This window comes from Budorcas taxicolor, chromosome 8 (genome assembly GCF_023091745.1).
Source record: "Budorcas taxicolor isolate Tak-1 chromosome 8, Takin1.1, whole genome shotgun sequence".
In the NCBI taxonomy this organism is placed as follows: domain Eukaryota; kingdom Metazoa; phylum Chordata; class Mammalia; order Artiodactyla; family Bovidae; genus Budorcas; species Budorcas taxicolor.
In genome coordinates this window covers 49,378,728-49,400,300 of record NC_068917.1, presented here as the reverse complement: position 1 = coordinate 49,400,300, position 21,573 = coordinate 49,378,728, and the positions used below count along the sequence as shown (strand labels likewise).

The 21,573-nt window shown below is 39.2% G+C and overlaps 1 protein-coding gene across 1 annotated transcript in view; it reads right to left on the bottom strand.

Moving 5' to 3' along the window:
• Positions 1 to 18,117, bottom strand: part of SMC5 (structural maintenance of chromosomes 5) — a 102,498-nt gene extending 84,381 nt beyond the window's left edge. Inside the window, exons 1-2 of the mRNA XM_052644501.1 lie at positions 17,927 to 18,117; positions 12,042 to 12,183 (exon numbers count right to left, since the gene is read on the bottom strand). Of these exons, the coding sequence (XP_052500461.1) occupies positions 12,042 to 12,183; positions 17,927 to 18,117 (333 nt within the window). The remainder of the gene's footprint in view (positions 1 to 12,041; positions 12,184 to 17,926) is intronic.
• Between the last annotated feature and the right edge of the window lie 3,456 nt (positions 18,118 to 21,573).

Here is a 21,573-nt window from a genome sequence, read left to right as displayed (position 1 = left end):
TGAGATGTAGCAAAGTCATTATTATTTGTCAGATCAAGATTCTTTCAATAACTATTCTGTAATTCACTCCCTTCACTTTCTAACTGTACCCTTTCCAGATTTAGGCTCCTCCACTGTTTCCACTCACAGATGATAATATTCTAAGCTACCAGTATTTTAATATTCTAAGAGTTATTGATCTTTCTGTGTGTCTAAGAGCCTCTTACAAAGTTCATGACAAAGCTATTAACAGTTAAGTAGTGCAGAGCAAAAATCTGAGCCCAAGTTATCAAGCTCCAGACCCAGTACTTCTATGGAACTGCACAGATTAAATATTATTAGTAATCACTCTAATAGTACCCATCTTGCTATTAATTAGTATACACCTATCACCAAGCACTTTCTAAATAGTCCAATAAATATAGTAAATATGATTTAAGTGAGCACAATTTACTTCATAAAATAGATGTATTTAAGCTGCTTTCTATATGTATGTGAGTGTAAAGTATGAAAAAAGACCCTGGACCTAAAAAAATCAGATTGGATCTTAAATCAGGCTATAATTAAGTAATACTCAAAAAAGGTAGGAAATACACCTTGCAAATAATTGTTTTTTAATAGTGGTAATGACAATGATGATGACAATTATAACCACAACAGTTAACATTTATTAAGCATTACTATGTTTATGTTCTAAGCACTTGATATACAATTTTCTCATTAATACTCATGAGCAAATTTATGAGATATGTATTATATCCATTTTATAGATGATGAAACTGAGAACCAGAAAGATGAAAAAGAAAGTCTGTTCCTGTAACAAGAAAGTACAGTTTAATGATCAAGAGTACAGGCTTCAACACAGACCATGTCCAGTTCAAATCTCAGCTCTGCCATATACAAACTGTTTCACCTTGACCAGGTTACTTAACATTTCTGTTTCAGTTTGTTCATAAATAAGGAAAACAATGGCATTTTTTTAAGAGTGGGGCATCTGCTCATTAGGTTGCAATAATTAAAATACTTGGTACCAAATGGAAGAAATGAAAAAATCAGAAGGCAGTTCTTATTATAAAGTATTTGTACCAGTGGTACAGAACATGCTTACACTAAATTTTTATATTGCATTTAAACAGAAATAGAACATTAAAAATCTTTTGCTAAGAATTTGGACATCCCCTGAACACATCTGTGGATACACAAATGTCTGCAAGCTGTCATCTAAGAAAACTGCACTTCACAGCCTCCTTTAAAAAGCCTACCACTCAACGGTGAGGACAGATGTATCTTCACGACAAAAATAAATAAGAAGGTTGGTGAAAATTGTTACAGCCCAATCCATTCTGACTATGGCAGCCCTTGGAATACAATCCAGCAGACCATTACAGAGAGATAACAATTTAATAAACAATTTCTGACAATTTAAAAAACTACATATTCCCTGGCAGTCCAGCAGTTAGAATTGGCACTTTCACTGCCAAAGGCCTGAGTTAGATTCCTGGTTGGGGAACTAAAGTCCAACAAGCTGTGCAGCATGGCCAAAAAAACAAACAAAACACAATATTAATAAAAATCTGAGTATGTCCTTGGAAATTATCTACTCCAACCCCTGTTCTCTGAAATAAAAACTGAATTCCAGATGACTCAGGTTACAAAATTAATCACTAATAAAGCAGTATCTTTTCTATCTCATAAATGCCTCCTTTATGGCATTAAAATTTTGTTTTGAATAGGTTATTTATAATGTTAAGGGGTATACAAATCAATCTTGTAACCTACATTAAATTTTGCTGTTGTTTATTCGCTAAGTTGTGTCTGACTCTTTTGCAACGCCATGAACTATAGCCAGCCCGGCTCCTTCTGTTCATGAGATTCTCCAGGCAAGCATACTGGATTGGGTTGTCATTTTCTTCTACAGAAGATTTTTCTGACCCAGGGATTGAACCTGCATCCCCTGCGTTGGCAGGTAGATTCCTTCTCATGGAGACACGACATAAGCCAGCACATTAAATATTAAGTCTTGCTTAAAAACCTGTAATATCACTTTGATTATATTATATTCATAATAGTTTTTGAAAAATAAAAGAATCATTTCAAGTTTTAAAAATATTTTACAGTGAAGTAACCCAACTTTTAGACTTTCTTTTTAAAACATGTTTTCATGTGAAATATATACCAAGAGTACATACAAACTTCATGAACTGTTTAGAAATAATAAAACAACTATATATCTACCAGTTTACGAAACTGATCACTACCGGTGTTTATCTGACATTGCTTAATTCATGCTAATTGCATCCTTTTTCTCTCAACTAATGGGGAAGAAAGAGGGAAAGGAATAGTTAGGAGTTTGGGATCAACATGTACACACTGTTATATATTTTAAATAGACAACCAATAAGGTCCTATTGTATAGCACAGGGAACTCTACTCAATGTTATTTGGCAGCCTGGATGGGAGGGGAGTTTGGGGGAGAATGGATACATGTATATGCATGGCTGAGTACCTTTGCTGTCCAGCTGAAACGTGATCACAATGTTGTTAATCGGCTATACTCCAACATAAAATTAAAAGTTTAAAAAATGAAACAAGAAATGTAATCGCTAAACTGATTTTATTATCTCTAAACTGATTAATTCCTTTGCTTTTGTTTTTTACTGTATGAGACTCCAAATGTTTTTGACTGTTCTAGAAACAAACTCACATTACATGTATTTTTCCAAGATGGCATTTTTCCTTAAAATTATGTTTTTTATATTTAACCAATGAGCCAAAGTTTGTTTTTATTGTCATATAATATTCAATTGTATTTGACTATTCCAGAATTCACTGCAAACAATACTTCTACAGGTATTTCCATGATTTCACCTAGTATAAATGCACAAAAGCTGACTAGGGTACCTAGAAAGCAGAATTTTTGAGGCACTGGATGTAAGCATTTACAGATTTACTAGGTAATACCATAGCACTTTCCAAGGAGGTTGTACAAATTCATATTCCCACCAAGAATGCATCAGAGTTTCCACTGCTTTATATCCTCATAAGCACATGGCACCAATAGAATTCTGGTGGGTCTGACAGATATACCTTGACAGGGCTAATGTGCGTTTCTCTAATAATTAATGAAGTTGAGCATCTTTTCTTATCTGTAGGAATGTACTGGTAGTCTGGGTTGCTTCTTGACTGTGAGATATTTAAGCGGATCTTTTACTCACATGTCTTATGAGTTGTCATTATTTTGCTTATTATATAGTCTGTATATCAATCTTGTTATATGTTCTATATATACATGCTCCCAATTTGTGACTAGTCTTTTCTCTACAAGGTGTCTTTTAGATGAAGAGAAGTTCCTTAGTTTTATTACAGTTGAAATCATCAACTTTTCCTTTTGGGTCTATACTTTAAGACATTTTCTTAACCTGAAGTCACAAAATTATTCTCTTCTACTACCGATCTCTTCTAAAAACTTCCTGGTTAATCACATTTAGATATTTAATCCACCAGGAACTAATCTTTGTTAAAGTATGAGGAAAGGACTCAATTTCATCTTTTCCTATACCAATAACCAGTTGTCTCAGTCCCATTTATCCATCTCTTCCTCACTCACCTACGATGTCAGTTCTGTCATAAACCAAGTTCTTACTAAGCTTTGTATCTTGGCTCTTTATTCGGTCATATCACACTAGTCTACCCTACATCAACACCACAATTCTTAATTTACCATGATTTTGTATCATCTTGATATCTGGTAGACAAGTTTTTCCACTTTATCCTATTTCTTTAGAAGGAGGTTGGCTATTTTTGGCCCTGTTTTTTCATCTAAATTTTAGAACCAGCTTGTAATTTTTATAGACGGTAACAGAATTCTGACTGGAATGACACTTAACATGACATGCATCAAACGTTAACAGTTTTAAATAAAAACCATAATCTCTTCATACATATCTTTTATTTGCGGCTATGTAACTTATACCTTTGTTGCTATAATATCCATTTTAATTGCATTCAATTGCATTTACTGTTCACTGTTAGTGAACACAGAAATGCAACTGATTTTTGTTAATCAACTTTTCTTTTGTTGTTGTTAATCAACTTTTTTAGGGGGTTCTCAGTTCTTATTTCTAAACTGCTAATTATTTCTAAGTTTATTATTAATTAAGTTTATAATTAATTAATTAAGTTTATTATTAATTATTAATAGATATAACTCACAGAAAAGGTTTTGGAATCCTTAGTAAGAATGAAAAAGGTCCTTGCCTTAGTCTGGGATTTTGTAACAAAAGTCCCTCAGAGTGGGTGGCTTAAACATACATTTCTCAGATATCTGAAGGTGAGGATATGCAAGATCAATGCATTCACAGATTCAATGTCAGTGTCACACTACCTTACACCTCAGTTCAGTTCAGTTCAGTCGCTCAGTCGTGTCTGACTCTGCAACACCATGCACTACAGCACACCAGGCATCCCTGTCCATCACCAACTCCCAGAGTTTACTCACACTCATGCATATTGAGTCGGCGGAGCCATCCAACCATCTCCCCCTCTGACGTCCCCTTTTCCTCCAGCCTTCCATCTTTCCTACCATCAGGGTCTTTTCAAATGAGTCAGTTCTTCACATCAGGTAGTCGAAGTACTGAAGTTTCAGCTACAACATTAGTCCTTCCAATGAATATTCAGGACTGATGTTCCTTAGGATGGACTGGTTGGATCTCCTTGAAGTCCAAGGGACTCTCAAGACTCTTCTCCAACACCACAATTCAAAGGCATCAATATTTGGGCACCTAGCTTTCTTTATATTCCAACTCTCACATCCATACTTGCCTACTGGAAAAACCACAGTTTTGACTATGACTAGATCGACCTTTGTCATCTAAGTAATCTCTCTGCTTTTTAATATGCTGACGAGGTTGGTCATAGCTTTTCTTTCAAAGAGCAAGTGTCTTTCGATTGCATGGCTACAGGAATGTAAAGTCAAGTGGGCCTGAGGAAGCATCACTATGAACAAAGCCAGCAGAGGTGATGGAATTCCAGTTGAGTTATTTCAAATTCTAAAAGACGATGCTGTGAAAGTGCTGCACTAATTATGTCCGCAAATTTGGAAAACTCAGCCACAGGACTGGAAAATGGAAAAGGTCACTTTTCATTCCAATCCCAAAGAAAGGCAATGCCAAAGAATGCTCAAATTACTGCACAACTGCACTCATTTCACATGCTAGTAAAGAAATGCTCAAAATTCTCCAAGCCTGGCTTCAGCAATACATCAACTGTGAACTTCCAGATGTTCAAGCTGGTTTTAGAAAAGGCAGAAGAACCAGAGATCAAATTGCCAACATCTCCTGGATGATCGAAAAAGCAAGAGAGTTCCAGAAAAACATCTATTTCTGCTTTATTGACTATGCCAAAGCCTTTGACTGTGTGGAGCACAGTAAACTGTGGAAAATTCTGAAAGAGATGGGAATACCAGACCATCTGACCTGCCTCTTGAGAAACCTGCATACAGGTCAGGAAGCAACAGTTAGAACTGGACATGGAACAACAGACTGGTTCCAAATAGGAAAAGGAGTACATCAAGGCTATATATTGTCACCCTGCTTATTTAACTTATGGGCAGAGTACATCATGAGAAACGCTGGGCTGGAGGAAGCACAAGCCGGAATCAAGATTGCCGGGAGAAATATCAATAACCTCAGATATGCAGATGACACCACCCTTATGGCAGAAAGTGAAGAGGAGCTAAAAAGCCTCTTGATGAAAGTGAAAGAGGAGAGTGAAAAAGTTGGCTGAAAGCTCAACATTCAGAAAACTAAGATCATGGCATCCAGTCCCATCACTTCTTGGCAAATAGATGGGGAAACAGTGGAAATAGTGTCAGACTTCATTTTTGGGGCTCCAAAATCACTGCAGATGGTGACTGCAAGCCATGAAATTAAAAGACACTTACTCCTTGGACAGAAAGTTATGACCAACCTAGATAGCATATTAAAAAGCAGAGACAATACTTTGCCAACAAAGGTCCATCTGGTCAAGGATGTGGTTTTCCCAGTAGTCATGTATGGATGTGAGAGCTGGACTATAAAGAAAGCTGAGAGCCAAAGAATTGATGCTTTTAAACTGTGGTGTTGGAGAAGACTCTTGAGAGCCTCTAGGATCACAAAGAGATCCAAGCAGTCCATCCTAAAGGAGATCAGTCCTGGGTGTTCATCGAAAAGACTGATGTTGAAGCTGAAGCTCCAATACTTTGGCCACCTGATGTGAAGAGCTGACTCATTTGAAAAGATCCTGATGCTGGGAAAGACTGAGGGCAGGAGGAGAAGGGGACAAGGATGAGATGGTGGGAGGGCATCACCAACTCAATGGACATGGGTTTGGGTAGACTCTGGCAGTTGGTTATGGACAGGGAGGCCTGGCGTGCTGCAGTTCATGGGGTAGCAAAGAGTCAGACACCACTGAGCGACTGAACTGAACTGACTCACCATCTGCAGTGATTTTGGAGCCCCTCAAAATAAAGTCTCTCACTGTTTCCATTGTTTCCCCATCTATCGGCCATGAAGTGACCAAACCAGATGTCATGATGTTAGTTACCCGACTGTTGGGTTTTAAGTCAAGTTTTTCACTTTCCTCTTTTACTTTCATCAGGAGGCTCTTTAGTTCTTCTTCACTTTCTGCCGTAAGGGTGGTATCATCTGCATATATGAGGTTACTGACATTTCTCCCAGCAACCTTGATTCCAGTTTGTGCTTCATCCAGCCCAGCATTTCACATGATGAACTCTGCATATAAGTTAAATAAGTGGGGTGACAATATACAGCCTTGACATACTTCTTTCCCGGTTTGGCACCAGTCTGTTGTTCTGTGTCCAGTTCTCATTGTTGCTTCTTGACCTGCACACAGGTTTCTCAGGAGGCAGGTAAGGTGGTCTGGTATTCCCATCTCTTGAAGAATTTTCCAGTTTGTTGCGATCCACACAGTCAAAGGCTTTGGCATAGTCAATAAGGCAGAAATAGATGTTTTTCTGAAACTCTCTTGCTTTTCTGATGATCCAGCAGATGTTGGCCATTTGATCTCTGGTTCCTCTGCCTTTTCTAAATCCAGTTTGTACATATGAAAGTTCACAATTCATGTACTATTGAAGCCTGGCTTGGAGAATTTTGAGCATTACTTTGCTAGCATCTGACATGAGTGCAACTGTGTGGTAGTTTGAGCATTCTTTGGCATTGCCTTTCTTTGGGACTGGAATGAAAACTGACCTTTTGTAGTCCTGGGGCCACTGCTGAGTCTTCCAAATTTGCTGACATAATGAGTGCAGCACTTTCACAGCATCATCTTTTAGGATCTGAAATAGCTCAACTGAAGCTCCATTACCTCCACTAGCTTTGTTCGTAGTGATGCTTCCCCTAAGGCCCACTTGACTTCGCATTCTAAGATGTCTGGCTTTAGGTGAGTGAGCACACCATCATGATTATCTGGGTCATGAAGATCTTTTTTGTACAGTTCTTCTGTGTATTCTTGCCACCTCTTACTAATATCTTCTACTTCTGTTAGGTCCATACCATTTCTGTCCTTTATTGTGCCCATCTTTCCATGAAATGTTCCCTTGGTATGTCTAATTTTCTTGAAGAGGTCTCTAGTCTTTCCCATTCTATTGTTTTCCTCTATTTCATTACACTGATCATTGAGGAAGGCTTTCTTCTCTCTCCTTGCTGTTCTTTGGAACTCTGCATTCAAATGGAATTATCTTCCTTTTCTCCTTTGTCTTTCAGTTCTCTTCTCAGCTATTTGTAAGGCCTCCTCAAACAATCATTTTGCCTTTTTGCATTTCTTTTTCTTTGGGATGATCTTGATCACTGCCTCCTGTACAGTGTCACAAACCTCCGTCCATAGTTCTTCAGGCACTCTGTCTATCAGATCTAGTCCCTTAAATCTATTTCTCACTCCCACTGTATAGTAGTAGGGATTTGATTTAGGCCATAACCTGAGTGGTCTAGTGGTTTTGCCTACTTTCTTCAATTTAAGACTGAACTTGGCAATATTTATTTTCATGATCTGAGCCACAGTCAGCTCCCAGTCTTGTTTTTGCTGACTGTATAGAGCTTCTCCATCTTTGCTTGCAAAGAATATAAGCAGTCTGATTTTGGTACTGACCATCTGGTGATGTCCATGAGTAGAGTCTTCTCTTGTGTCGTTGGAAGAGAGCATTTGCTATGACCAGTGCATTCTCTTGGCAAAACTGTTAGCCTCTGCCTCGCTACATTCTATACTTCAAGGCCAAATTTGCCTGCTACTCCAGCTATTTCTTGACTTCCTACTTTTGCTTTCCAGTCCCCTAAAATGAAAAGGATTCTTTTCTGGGTGTTAGTTCTAGGTTTTAGAGGTCTTCATAGAATCATTCAACTTCAGCTTCTTCAGTATTACCAGTCAGGGCACAGACTTGGATTACTGTGATATTGAATGGTTTGCCTTGGAAAGAAACAGAAATCATTTGTCGTTTCTGAGACTGCATCCAAGTTCTGCATTTCAGACTCTTTCGTTGACTATGATGGCTACTCCATGTATTCTAAGGGATTCTTGCCCACCGTACTAGTAGATATAATGGTCATCTGAGTTAAATTCACCCATTCCAGTCCTTTTTAGTTTGCTGATTCCTAAAATGTTGATGTTCACTCTTGCCATCTCTTGTTTGGTCACGTCCAATTTGCCTTGATTCACAGACCTAACATTCCAGGTTCCTCTGCAATATTGCTCTTTATAGCATCGGATTTTACTTCCATTACCAGTCACATCCACAACTGAGTGTTGTTGTTGCTTTGGCTACATCTCTTCATTCTTTCTGGAGTTATTTCTCCACTGATCTCCCATAGCATATTGGGCACCTACCGACCCGGGGAGTTCTCCTATGTTTTTGTCTTTTCATGCTGTTCATGGGGTTCTCAAGGAAAGAATACTGAAGTGGTTTGCCATTCCCTTCTCCAGTGGACGTTTTGTCAGAACTCTCCACCATGACCCGTCTGTCTTGGGTGGCCCTACATGGCATGGCTCATAGTTTCACTGAGTTAGACAAGGCTATGGTCCATGTGAGCAGATTGGTTAGTTTTTTGTGATTGTGGTTTTCAGTCTGTCTGCCCCATCATGGAGAAGGATAAGAGGCTTATGGAAGCTTCCTGATGGGAGAGACTGACTGAGGGAGAAACTGGGTCTTGTTTTCGGGCCATGCTCAGTAAATCTTTAATCCAATTTTCTGTTGATAGGTGATTTAACCCTATTAAATTTGTATATTAATCCATCAGGAGGCTCAGCCAGAATTTCTTTATGCTTTTTAAGCAGACATTCCTACAACCTGTGATTGAGAGTTTTCTTTCTTTTCAACACATATCTTTTCTCTTCAATCTAGAACTTCCAATACAATGTTTAATAGTAATGATAGTAGGTAACTTTGACATGTACATTTTCATAGATATATCCTGAAATTAAGAAAGGTCCATTCTATTCCTAGTTTACTAAGAGTTTTTAATCATAAATTACTGAGGAATTTAACTGAACGCTTTTTATTTGTTGAGAAATTATTGAGTTCTACTTCTTTAAAATATGGTTTATTATGTTAATTTTTTACTAATAATCAATCTGTCATTTCTTGAATAACTTCGATTTGGTCACAATATATTATATATTATTAAATTCAACATGCTAAAGTTCCTTTTTTGTGTGTGATTTTTTCCTCCAGATTCATGAGTGAAAGGAGCTTGTTATTTTCTCATGCTATCCTTGATTGATTTGGGTACCTAAAGTCACATTTCCGTGTAAATAGCAACTTTTGCTGTTAGGACTAATCCACATTTTTTTTTTTGTATGGTGTTCTCTATGAGAAAAAACTTACCAGCTAATTTATCGTCTCTACTTAAGAGTTAGTTTTGATAATTTAAATAGCTGTAGAAATATATACAGTCACAACTTTTAAAATATTTACGCTTTAGTGGAATGATTCTCATAATATGCTTATATTATGAATATATAAACCTCTGCTGCATTCTTGTAATGCCCTGATGGCAGTCATAATTATTGTGAAATGTATTGTGCATGGATTTCCACTCTTTTTATGTTTTCTAATGATGTCCTTTTTCACATTTCTGTTTCTTTTCTCTTTCTCCTTTCTCAAGACTCCTTCTGGATTGTTTGGGCAGTGGTTATTTTTCCTCTACTTCGCTCCTCCTACTTTAATCTTTCCTGTTTGGAAGTTACATATTTTGACTTCTTTTTTTTTTTTTAACTGGTTTACTCTACAAACTTTAAAATGCATATTTAACTTAATAAACTCTTAAGCTAACCAATTATCTTAACTTTCTCCCAACAATACAGAGAATACTTTAACTCTGATCACAGCTTTGACATTTAGTTCTATCTTCTTTGATTTAAAAAATTGACAAATGAGACATCAGTATTATTTTATACAGTTTACACATAACTTTACTACATGTTTAGTAGGCTTCACTGGTGAGATGGTGAAGAATCTGCCTGCAATGTGCGAGACCCGGGTTCAATCCCTGGGTTGGGAAGTTCCCCCGGAGAAGGGAATGGCAATTCCAGTATTCTTGACTGCAGAATTCTATGGACATAGGAGCCTGGTGGGCCATAGTCCACAGGATTGCAAATAGTTGGACATAATTAAGCAACTAACACTTACTACATGTTCACCATTTCATTGATCACATCTTTTTACCTCTCAGACTTTCTTCTGAGATAATTTTCCTTCTTCCTAAACACTTTCAAAGTTCCTTTATGAGGATCTCAGACGGTTCTTTCAACCCCTTCATATTCTGAGACCATATGACTACCATGTTTGGTATTCTAAAATTTACTACAATGTGTCTATTTGTGTATTTCTTTCTTTTACACCATCTGGAATATATTTAGGTGCAATGGATCTGAGGATTCAAGTTTTTCAACATTTCTGGAAAATTCTTAGTCATTCTTTCATTGAATATTGCCTCTTCCTTAGTCCATTATTTTCCTTCAACTATCAGGTCTCAATCTTGATCTCATACTTTTAATTTTTTTGCTTTAGCTCTATATTTCATGTTTAGAAAAACTGTCAAGTATTTTGGTTCACATATTCTCAAATATGTCTTTGTTGTTTTACCGGTCCATCAAGTTTCTCTCCCATGTATTTTTATTTATATTCTCACTGATTCTTTTTCAAATTTACCTTATCTTTTTGTTACTTACTCCTTTGCAACCTTCTTTCAGTTCCTAAATAAACCAAATATTCCTAGTTTACATTCTATACACACAAGCTCCATAGGTCAGCCTGTTGTTTTTATTAGCTCTCATTTTTGGTGTTTCATTTCCTCCTATGCTTTGTGATTTTTCATGGATGCATGAATTTCTTGGAACTTTACATTAGGTTTCTTTTGAGGACTGTATTAAAAGCATTTTCCTTCAGAGGATTTCATTTGCTTCTGCCAGAGATATTACTAAGTGAAGCCACTTTAAAATTACAATGTATGTGTTGAGGCTTGTTTGAAAGATTTTTTTTCTTTTTCCTTCTACTACTGTATTCAGAGATAATATTGAGATAAGTAGCCCCACTTTGCAATTTTTTGTTTTCCTGCTACACACAGTACTCATAGTTTTATCTTCTAACTCTTCTACACCCTCAGGACCCCCAATTTTATGCAACGAATTCAAAACCAGGTTTCAGGGCACAAGGTAAGCAAACAACTCTGGGAAAACAACTTCAGAGCTTGCAGCAATCTTCGGATCCAAATTACTTTGTGCCCTTTGGAAACTTACTTCTCCTTTTCACAAGTCCATCCATACATTTAAACAGCTGTATCTTACACTATTTCTAAGGCTGAAGGTGTTACACACTTGGAGAATTCTCTAGGTATATAGCAAACTACTTCTGTAAAATGGAGATCTTCCCTCAGTGTCTCTATCTGCCAACTTCATTACTTATATTCAAGCACAACACATTTGCCATACCCAAAGAATTAAGATGAAGAAATTGATTTGTTACCAAAAGCGATTCATGGTTTTGAATTTTGTTAAAAGTACCTATGTTAACTTACCTTATCTGCCCGTCCCATGAAAGCAGGTTTGCCTGCTAATCCAAGGCAAATGGCACACACAATGCTGGACTTCCCTGTTCCATTAGCTCCAATAATCATATTCAAGTGGGGCCCAGGAGATACTTCACAGACATCATATGTCCTAAATTATAAAGAGGTGAGATTACTAGGCAGAAACAAGAAGTGAAGAATATTTTCCTACTAAAGCACTTTTTCTTGCTTTACTCGTATCACTAACTATAGGTTTCCTCAAATTCTTTAAAAACCAACTCACCTTATAAATTTTAATGTAACATTAGTTTATAGGTTAATTATTTACAGGGAAAAAAGTCTGTCAGTGAGAGAAATTAAAAAGTGACAAAGTATATCTAAAATTAGAACATTCATGGGAAAATAAAACTTCACATAATTTTTCTCAAATATTAAGTCTGCTGAATAGAGTGAAGTTTGATATAATTTATTCTTTAGTAATTCTAATACATGAGAAAGTCCATCAAAGCTACTGTACAAATGGTTTTTAAACAAATTATATGTAAGTAAAGTGACAGCTCATTCTAAATTTGTGTATTTTACATTTATATTTCTCTTGAATTAAAATGCTTACTAGAAACTTATCATAGTCAATCGAATTACTTTTATTATAATTAGAAAACTGAAGATATATCAACTCAATAGTTTAATTTATTAATTTTTTAAAATAACATGAATTTCCTTTAATATGCTGCCAGACATTCACCAAAGGATCTATTTGTAGTACAAATTAAATTTTATTCCTACGAGAGGAAACAAGAGTGCATCATCACCAAGCACGTCCGTAACGTTCCCTCATACTAGAAAGCAGCATGCTGTCCTGCTCTCTACCTGCAACAGGAGCATCTAACCCATATTAGTCTTCAGGGAAAGCTATGGCAAGATGTGAAGGAAACTGACTCAGTATCTTTGTACCATGTCCTTGAATATCTGGAACTGGACCCCATAAGTAATGTCCCATGCCCACAGTTTCAGTTGGCTACCAACTAATTCCCCAAGAGTAAAAGCTTAGCCTATTACTAACTTGCTAAGTATTCAAATAATTTAACCAAGCACACTTCAAGAAATTAATAATTCTGAAATTCCAAGTTGTAATAAAATAAATACAGGTGGTAAATAAAAGTATTTTCTGGCAGGTTTCCAACCCCACTTCTCCGCAGAGCATCCACTTGTCTTTTCAGAAGCTTTATTCTAGTAACAGCAGAGTCTTGAAACAACCCTTTACAACACTGAAAATAAAACTAGTTTGGGAATTTCAGACATCTGGAAAATTATCTGACTTGGAGCTTCTTAATCAACACATGCAGCTCCATTCTTTTAATATTTGATTTTCCTGCTGTGAACTGTCTTACTAAAATAGTGATGCAACTGGTATTTAAGCAAACAAATACAGCAGAAAAAAGCATGAAAACTTCTGACCTATATCGTTACACACAAACACTATAAACACGAAAAGCTGCCAAAAACTAAATAAAGCCTCTGCATTTAAAAGAGGAAAAAAAACAAAAAACAAAAAAAACCATTCTGACTCTACAATATGTTTATTGGAAATTCCCTTTTGTGAGTTCCCTTTTCTCTGACCTCCCCCTGAAAAAGCTAATTTCAGAGGCCACCCTCTTCTGAGTTTACACACTTTATCTAGTACCTCATTATCTTCTCCATGGCCTCAGGTAACACCTACATACTGAAAGTCAGTTCAGATGACTTACAGATGCAATTCCCACCTCAAGAACTCTATTTGGATGTCCTACAACGGTCACTTCAAACTTAACATATTCAAAACTATTACACTGGTGCAAAAGTAACTGTGGTTTTGCATTGTTGAACTTTGCTGTTTGATATTGGAATAGATTTTCAAATAAATGTGGTTATGTTATACATCATTTTAATGCACTTTTTTTTTTTGCTAATGACTTATTACTTGCTGTTTATTTTATATTTATTTTAGACTAGGGAAATGATGTTAAACAAAATGCAAATTCGAGCAATTTTCTTATTCGAGTTCAAAATGGGTTCAAAATTGGTTGTAAGGCAGCAGAGATAACTCACAACATCAACCACGCATTTGGCCCAGGAACTGCTAATGAAACTGCACTGGCTCAAGATGTTTTGCAAAGGAGATGAGAGCCTTGAGGATGAGCAGCACAGTGGCTGGCAACTGGAAGTTGACAACAACCAATTGAGAGGATTATCAATGCTGAACCTCTTACAACTACACCAGAAGTTGCCCAAGAACTCAATGTCAATCCTTCTGTGGTCATTCGGCATTTGAAGCAAATTGGAAAGGTGGAAAAGCTCGTTAAGTGGGTACCTCATGAATAGACCAAGAAAAAAAAACCCGTTGTTTTGAAGTGTCATCTTCTCTTATTGTATGCAACAACAAACCATGTGACGAAAAGTGGATTTTATATGACAACCGGTGATAACCTGCTCAGCGGTTGGACCACGAAGAAACTCCAAGCACTTTCCAAAGCCAAAATTGCACCAAAAAAAGGTCATGGTCACTCTCTTGGTGGTCTGCTGCCCATCTGATATACTACAGCTTTCTGAATCCTGGTGCAAAGAAACCATTACATCTGAGAAGTATGCTCAGCAAATCCATGAGATGCACAGAAATTGCAATGCCTGCAGCCAGCACTGGCCAACAGAATGGGCCCAATTCATCTCCATAACAACGCCTGACCATACATCACAAAACCAACTCTTCAAAAGTTGAAAGAATTGGGCTAAGAAGTTTTGCCTCAACAGCCATATAACCTATCACCAACCAATTACCACTTTTTCAAGCATCTCAACAACGTTTTGCAGGCAAATCACTTCCACAACCAGCATGAGACAGAAAACGCTTTCCAAGAGTTCGTTGAATCCTGAAGGACAGATTTTTAAGCTACAAGAATAAACAAACTTATTTCTTGTTGGCAAAAATGTGTTGACTGTAATGGTTGCTATTTTGATCAATAAAGATGTGTTTGAGCCTAGCTATAATAATTTAAAATTCACAGTCCAAAACCGGAATTACTTTTTCATAAGCCTTTAAAAAAAACATCTAAAACCACTCTTGTAGTCTCTTAATAAAGGATATAATTATTCATTCCTCTGCCCACAGCAGAAACCTAGCCATCATCTTTGATTCTTTTTGTCTCCTCACCTCTGTTCACACTACCCACCCATTCATCATTCATCACCAAATAATGTTGGTAAACAAGAAAATCTGACATACCCTGCTTTTAAAAAAAGAAACAAATAGGACCCTTCATGATTTAGGTCTAGATCATCTTTTTCTACTTTCTATCTCCTTCCCCTATTCTCTAATTAGACCTCTAAAGTTTACCTATAAGGAGTTTCTTTCAATTTCTTGACTATCTTTTGCTTCCTTCTTTCTCAAAGCCTTTGCATATGCTATTACTTCTGCCTAGAAATCTCCTCCCTCTACTCTCAATCCCAATGGACTTGGTTAACTCACAGGAATCTTTCCCTTGACTACTCTCTTCCAGGCCCTTTTAGTTCTCTAGGCCTAGTCTTCCTACTGCGTTCCTAAAACTCAAAGTCCTCTCATAAAAATAAACAAAATCTTACTTAGTTCTGCGCTTTCCAGCTACCTTTTCTTTCTCCTCTTCACATCCAAGCGTTACTTCCTCACACTCATTCATTCTTCTATGACTGCAAAGTTTTCCACTTCCCCTACCTCAAAGCGCCAAAGATTTCCTGACTGCTAAATGCAGCAGGTTCTTTTCTGTACTGTTATCTGACTTCACTGTATCATATGTTTTCTGAAGTACTCTTTTTCCTTGGGTTCTCTGATAATACTCTCCCACAGTTCTCCCCTTACTTCCCTGAACAGTTCCTTCTCAATCTGTGAGTTCTTCTGTTTACCCTTAAATGTTGGCATTCCTCTGGAACTCTGTACTTGGACTTCTATTTATATTCCCTTCGAGGCAATTTCAACCATTTCTGCAATTTCAACAATCACCTATATGCATGATTCTTAAGTCTCTCATCTGTTAACATTTTCCTATAAGCTCTGAACCCTTATAAATACTGCCCATAGAAGACCTTTTAGATGTCCCACGGGAAACTTCAACACACAAGATACAAAAGGCATTTATTATTACCCTCCCAGAATTACCTCTTCTTTGGCACGGTTCTATACCAATTAGCCAAGAGAGAGACTTGAGGAAAAATACTCCACTTCTCCTTTACCCCGATGCCTCGTAATTAATCTGCAGACAAAACCCTGTCAAATCTATTTTTTCTGCTCCTACTTCCCACTGCGAGACTCAAATCCCGATCATCTCTGCCTTCTTACTGTAAAAGCCTTCTTGCCTCCAATCTTGCACCCTTTCTAAATCATCCTTCACACTGCTTCCAAAGTAATATAAACCACATGAGGGTGCACACGTGTGCGCTATATCAGTTGTGTCCAACTCTTTGTGACCCTATGGATGTAGCCCGCCAGGCTACTCTGTCCATGGGATTCTCCAGGCAAGAATACTGGCGTGAATTGCCATGCCGCCCTCCAGGAGATCCCTCCCCTGTCTCCTAACCCTCCTGTGCTGGCAAGCAGGTTATTTACCACTAGCACCACCTGAGAAGCCCAAGCCAGATATGATGCCCTACTCAAAATGCATCCTGGCTACCTACAGGATAAAGTTGCAATTTCTCAGCACAGGAAACACAGACCCTCCATAACGCTACATACCGTCAGTATCACTCTATCCATACACTCACTCACATCCTATGTCCTAATCATACTAGGATACTGGAAACTTACTAAATACAGCAAACTGTTTCAGGCAGTTCCATGCTCTTCCCTTAAGACTTTCATATCCTCCAGTACAAGGCCCTTCTCACAACTGTGGAGGAAATTAATCATTTCATCCTTTGCGCCCCCAGGGCATCCTGATACACACACACATATATAATTATGGTAGGTACTTCATTTGATATTTATCTTTCCTGATTTGAATTAAAACAACAATTCAGCTACTTATCAGCTGAGTAAACCTGGGCAAATCAACCTCTCTGAGCTTAACAGTGGAGATGCTATAAAGAGTTATGAGGAATGAATGAGGGTACTGTGTAAATAAAGTACCTATTTCTATACCTGGCAAAGGACAGATGCTTTAAAAAAAAATGTCGTTATTGTTACTGTAATTGTTTTCCTTAGGCCACTGTGCAAGCTTAAAATATAACAGACAAATGAACTGCAAGGTGCTAGACGGATACACGATCGTTGTGTTACAACATCCTTACTAAATTCTAAAGTGAATACTATGATTAGTTGTCTGAAGAGTGAGAAAGCAACCCGGGAAGAAAGTCAGATTTGAAGAAGTCAAGGCTCTGCTGGGTAGCGCAACAACTGAGAGCAGGGCTTAATTTTCTGGTACATTTCAGGAAATGTCTCCATCCATGACAACCATCACCATCTTTGTCCACCTGGCAACTGCCATCTCTTCACGAAATGTGCCACACCGTCACTGTCGCCCTGATTTAACCGTTGCTTTTTGACTTCCCAGGACCACAGTTTTGTGAATTACAGATTATGTCTACAGGCCGTGACTCCCAGCGGGAGGAGATGTAATTCCTACTACGTCCACTGCCCGCCATTTGACGCCTTCAAACAACTTTGGCATTAAGAATTAAAAAACTGCAATACACAAGGCACTCACCTACCACATCAACAAACACGTCAATTTCCAAGGCCCACGAGTAAATATCCTCACAGCCATCCCCAGACGAATTTACCAAAAGCTAGGCACACCTCGACCGACCCGCCCCCCGCACGCACGCAGCCTGCGGCCCTCGTGTGCCGGCCGCTGGCCTCCCACGCCGCGGCTCGGCCTCCGGTCACTCACAGGAAGTTCTCCATCGCGATGCGGACTATAGAGCCTTCCACGAAAGGCCCGGAAGACGGCAGTGGCGGTGGCGCAGCCGGTGGAACCGAACTCTTTTTCTTGCTCGGGACTTCCGACGAGGGATCACTCATGAGAGCTCTCTTGGAGGCCTGGGGGCTTTGAGTGGACGTTTTCCTGCTCGGTGTCGCCATCCTGGCGGTCTCTCTTCCCGGCGGTGGCTTCCGTTCCCACCTACCTACAGCCCCAGCGCGCCGCAGTCCCACTCCCGCGCGAATAGCGCGGCGCGCGAGTGCGCGAGAGCCCGCCCCGGCGCCTGCGCAGTCCCTGCCTGCTAGCGTCACAGGGTATGCCCCACCCCTCCACCCCTCCGCCCCTTGCGGGTCCTGGGAGACCCGAGCTGGCGGGAATCGGACGGGGTGGCACACGGGACCCAGCGGGAAGCGGCCACGGGACTGGTCTGTACGTTTCTGCATTTTGCCGATTTTTTTTTAACTCAGAAAAAAATGTCAGCTGCATTTAATGTTTTGAAAGCCTTTTCAGCGCTCAAGGAAACATCCACGAGGGGAGGGAGCGCGGGACCTCTTCATCTTCTGACTGTGCTTTTAATCAGGTCCCCGTGTCAAAACAAAAACCCCAACAATGCAAGCTTTCAAATGACTCTATGCCAGCTCTTCCCTTAAAACATAGCGCTCGGGTCTGTTTTGCTCTCCAACAGGTGTAAAGATTGCACCGCACAGGTTTTCTTCACTACCCCCACCACCACCCCCTCTCCCTAGTTCCCTAGTAAGAATTCCTCCTTCGAACTTTCTAGAAATGCCCCAGCGAGCACGCTGGCATCGTTGAGAGGATGCTTCCACTTAAACCTAGTCACGTTCATCTAGTTAAATCCCTTATTAAAGATGAGGTTCACTGAGGCCTCTGCAGGTCTGTACTCTAATAATGTCTGATCTACAGTAGGCTAGGCAGAGGCAGTGAGGGAGCCAGGCAAGCAGGTCTCAGAGCTTACAGTTCTGGTGTGGAAGACAGGAAAAGAACAAGATAACCTGCATAGGATCAAGATAATTCCAGGCGGTGATAGGTGTCATGAAGGAAAAAACAGAATGAATGTAAGAAGCAGGGAAGGCCTGTCAGAGAAAGTGATACTTGAGCTAAATCCTGGAGAAGGAGCTAGTGGAGGAAATGAGAAAAAAGCATTCCAGGCAAGGACAGAGGCTCTGAGGTGGAAGCCAGCAGAATGAGGAACAATGGGAAGGCCGCCTAGGCTGTACTGAAGTGAGCAAGCTTGCTTAGGGGGGCCTTGCCCATCATGCATTTTATTTTGAAAGCAATGGGAAGCCATTGGATGGTTTTAAGCAGGAGAGAGACAAGATCTGATTAAAGTTTTTAAATGGGGCACTCTGGTTTCTGATTCCTCAGAGTCAAGCATGGAAGTTGAGAGGGCATTTAGAAAGCTATCGCAGAGAACCCTGATTCCCCACTTCAGTTTAAATGCTCCTTTCCCAAGCCCCTGCTTCTTCTCACACAACTGAAATCTGTACTCTTTAAAAGTTGTAACCGAAGAAAGAATAAAATTTTTTTAAAAAATGTGAACATGTCTTGGTTGTTAGAAAATTTTTAGTTTTTCAGCAAATTAAATAATACCTTTAAAACTGTTCAAAAGGCAGGAAATAATCTTTTTAAAAATAGGGCTTAGGAGGGTATTATAACCTCATTTGCTACATTGCTAGTACAAACTTTTTGAGAAGTGACTTGGTAACCTGCTTCAAGAGCCTTAGAAGAGTCAAATTCTTTGAAGAAATCGTTACATTTAGGGAAACCTAATGGTAAAATGGCACCCCACTCCAGTACTCTTGCCTGGAAAATCCCATGGATGGAGGAGCCTGGTAGGCTGCAGTCCATGCTAAGGGTTGGACACGACTGAGCGACTCCCTTTCACTTTTCACTTTCATGCATTGGAAAAGGAAATGGCAACCCCCTCCAGTGTTCTTGCCTGGAGAATCCCAGGGACAGGGGAGCCTGGTGGGCTGCCATCTATGGGGCCGCAGAGTTGGACACTACTGAAGCGACTTAGCAGCAATGGTAAAATAATACATGCAGTGATAATGAGGGTTGAGAGCAGGAAACCAATCTAATCATTTTATACTATCATTAGATCTTAGTGAACCACTCAAATCGTGCTTATAAAGTTGAGTTGGGAAATGTGTGTGTGTGTGTGTTTGTGTTTATGCTCAGTCACGTCCAACTGTTTGTGACCCCATGGACTGTAGGCCACCAGGCTCCTCTGTCCCTGGGATTTTTCAGGCGAGAGTACTGGAGTGGGGTGCCATTTCCTTCTCCAGGAGATCTTCCCGACCCAAGAATCTAATGCATATTTCCTGTGTCTCTTGCCTTGCAGGTGGAATCTAACCACTGAGCTATCGGGAAATGACACCACATATTATGCATACAGATTGTGAGTTCTTGTCTAGACTGTCAGTCAGTCATGCTCTACCGTCATCCTTTGAAAAGGAAAATGTTACTGGTTTTACTTCTAACCACAAGCACAACATGTGTTAAATGCAGAAATTTAGGAAACACAGAGAAAAACAAACATACACAAGGGGGAAATTACTCATAATTCCTCTACCCAGACTAATCACTGTTAAGATTTTGGTGTATGTTTTAATATCTTTTTTCTTTGTGTATGTATGTTATGGTCCTTTTGTTGAAAAAAGTAGAATTATGCTGCACAACTTATATATACTGTTATTTAACCCTCTTTTTCTCACTTAATATGTTTCAGTTCAGTTCAGTTGCTCAGTCGTATCCGACTCTTTGCAACCCCATGGACCACAGCATGCCAGGCCTCCCTGTACATCACCAACTTATGGAGTCCACCCAAACTCATATCGATTGAGTCGGTGATGCCATCCAACCGTCTCATCCTCTGTCGTTCCCTTCTCCTCCTGCCTTCATTCTTTCCCAGCATCAAGGTCTTTTCCAATGAGTCAACTCTTCGCATCAGGTGGCCAAAGTATTGGAGTTTCAGCTTCAACATCAGTCCTTCCAATGAACACTCAGGACTGATCTCCTTTAGGATGGACTGGTTGGATCTCCTTGCAGTCCAAGGGACTCTCAAGAGTCTTCTCCAACACCACCTTTCAAAAGCATCGATTCTTCAGTGCTCAGCTTTCTTTATAGTCCAACTCTCACATCCATACATGACTACTGGAAAAACCATAGCCTTGAGTAGACAGACCTTTGCTGGCAATGTAATGTCTTTGCTTTTTAATATGCTGTCTAGGTTGGTCATAACTTTCCTTCCAAGGAGTAAGCATCTTTTAATTTCATGGCTGCAATCACTATCTGCAGTGGTTTTGGAGCCCCCAAAAACAAAGTCTGTCACTGTTTCCACTGTTTCCTCATCTACTTGCCATGAAGTGATGGGACTGGATGCCATGATCTTCGTTTTCTGAATGTTGAGCTTTAAGCCAACTTTTTCACTCTCCTCTTTCACTTTCATCAAGAGGCTCTTTAGTTCTTCTTCACTTTCTGCCATAAGGGTGGTGTCATCTGTATATCTGAAGTTATTGATAATTTCTCCCGGCAGTCTTGATTCCGGTTTGTGCTTCCGCCAGCCCAGCATTTCTCATGATGTACTCTGCATA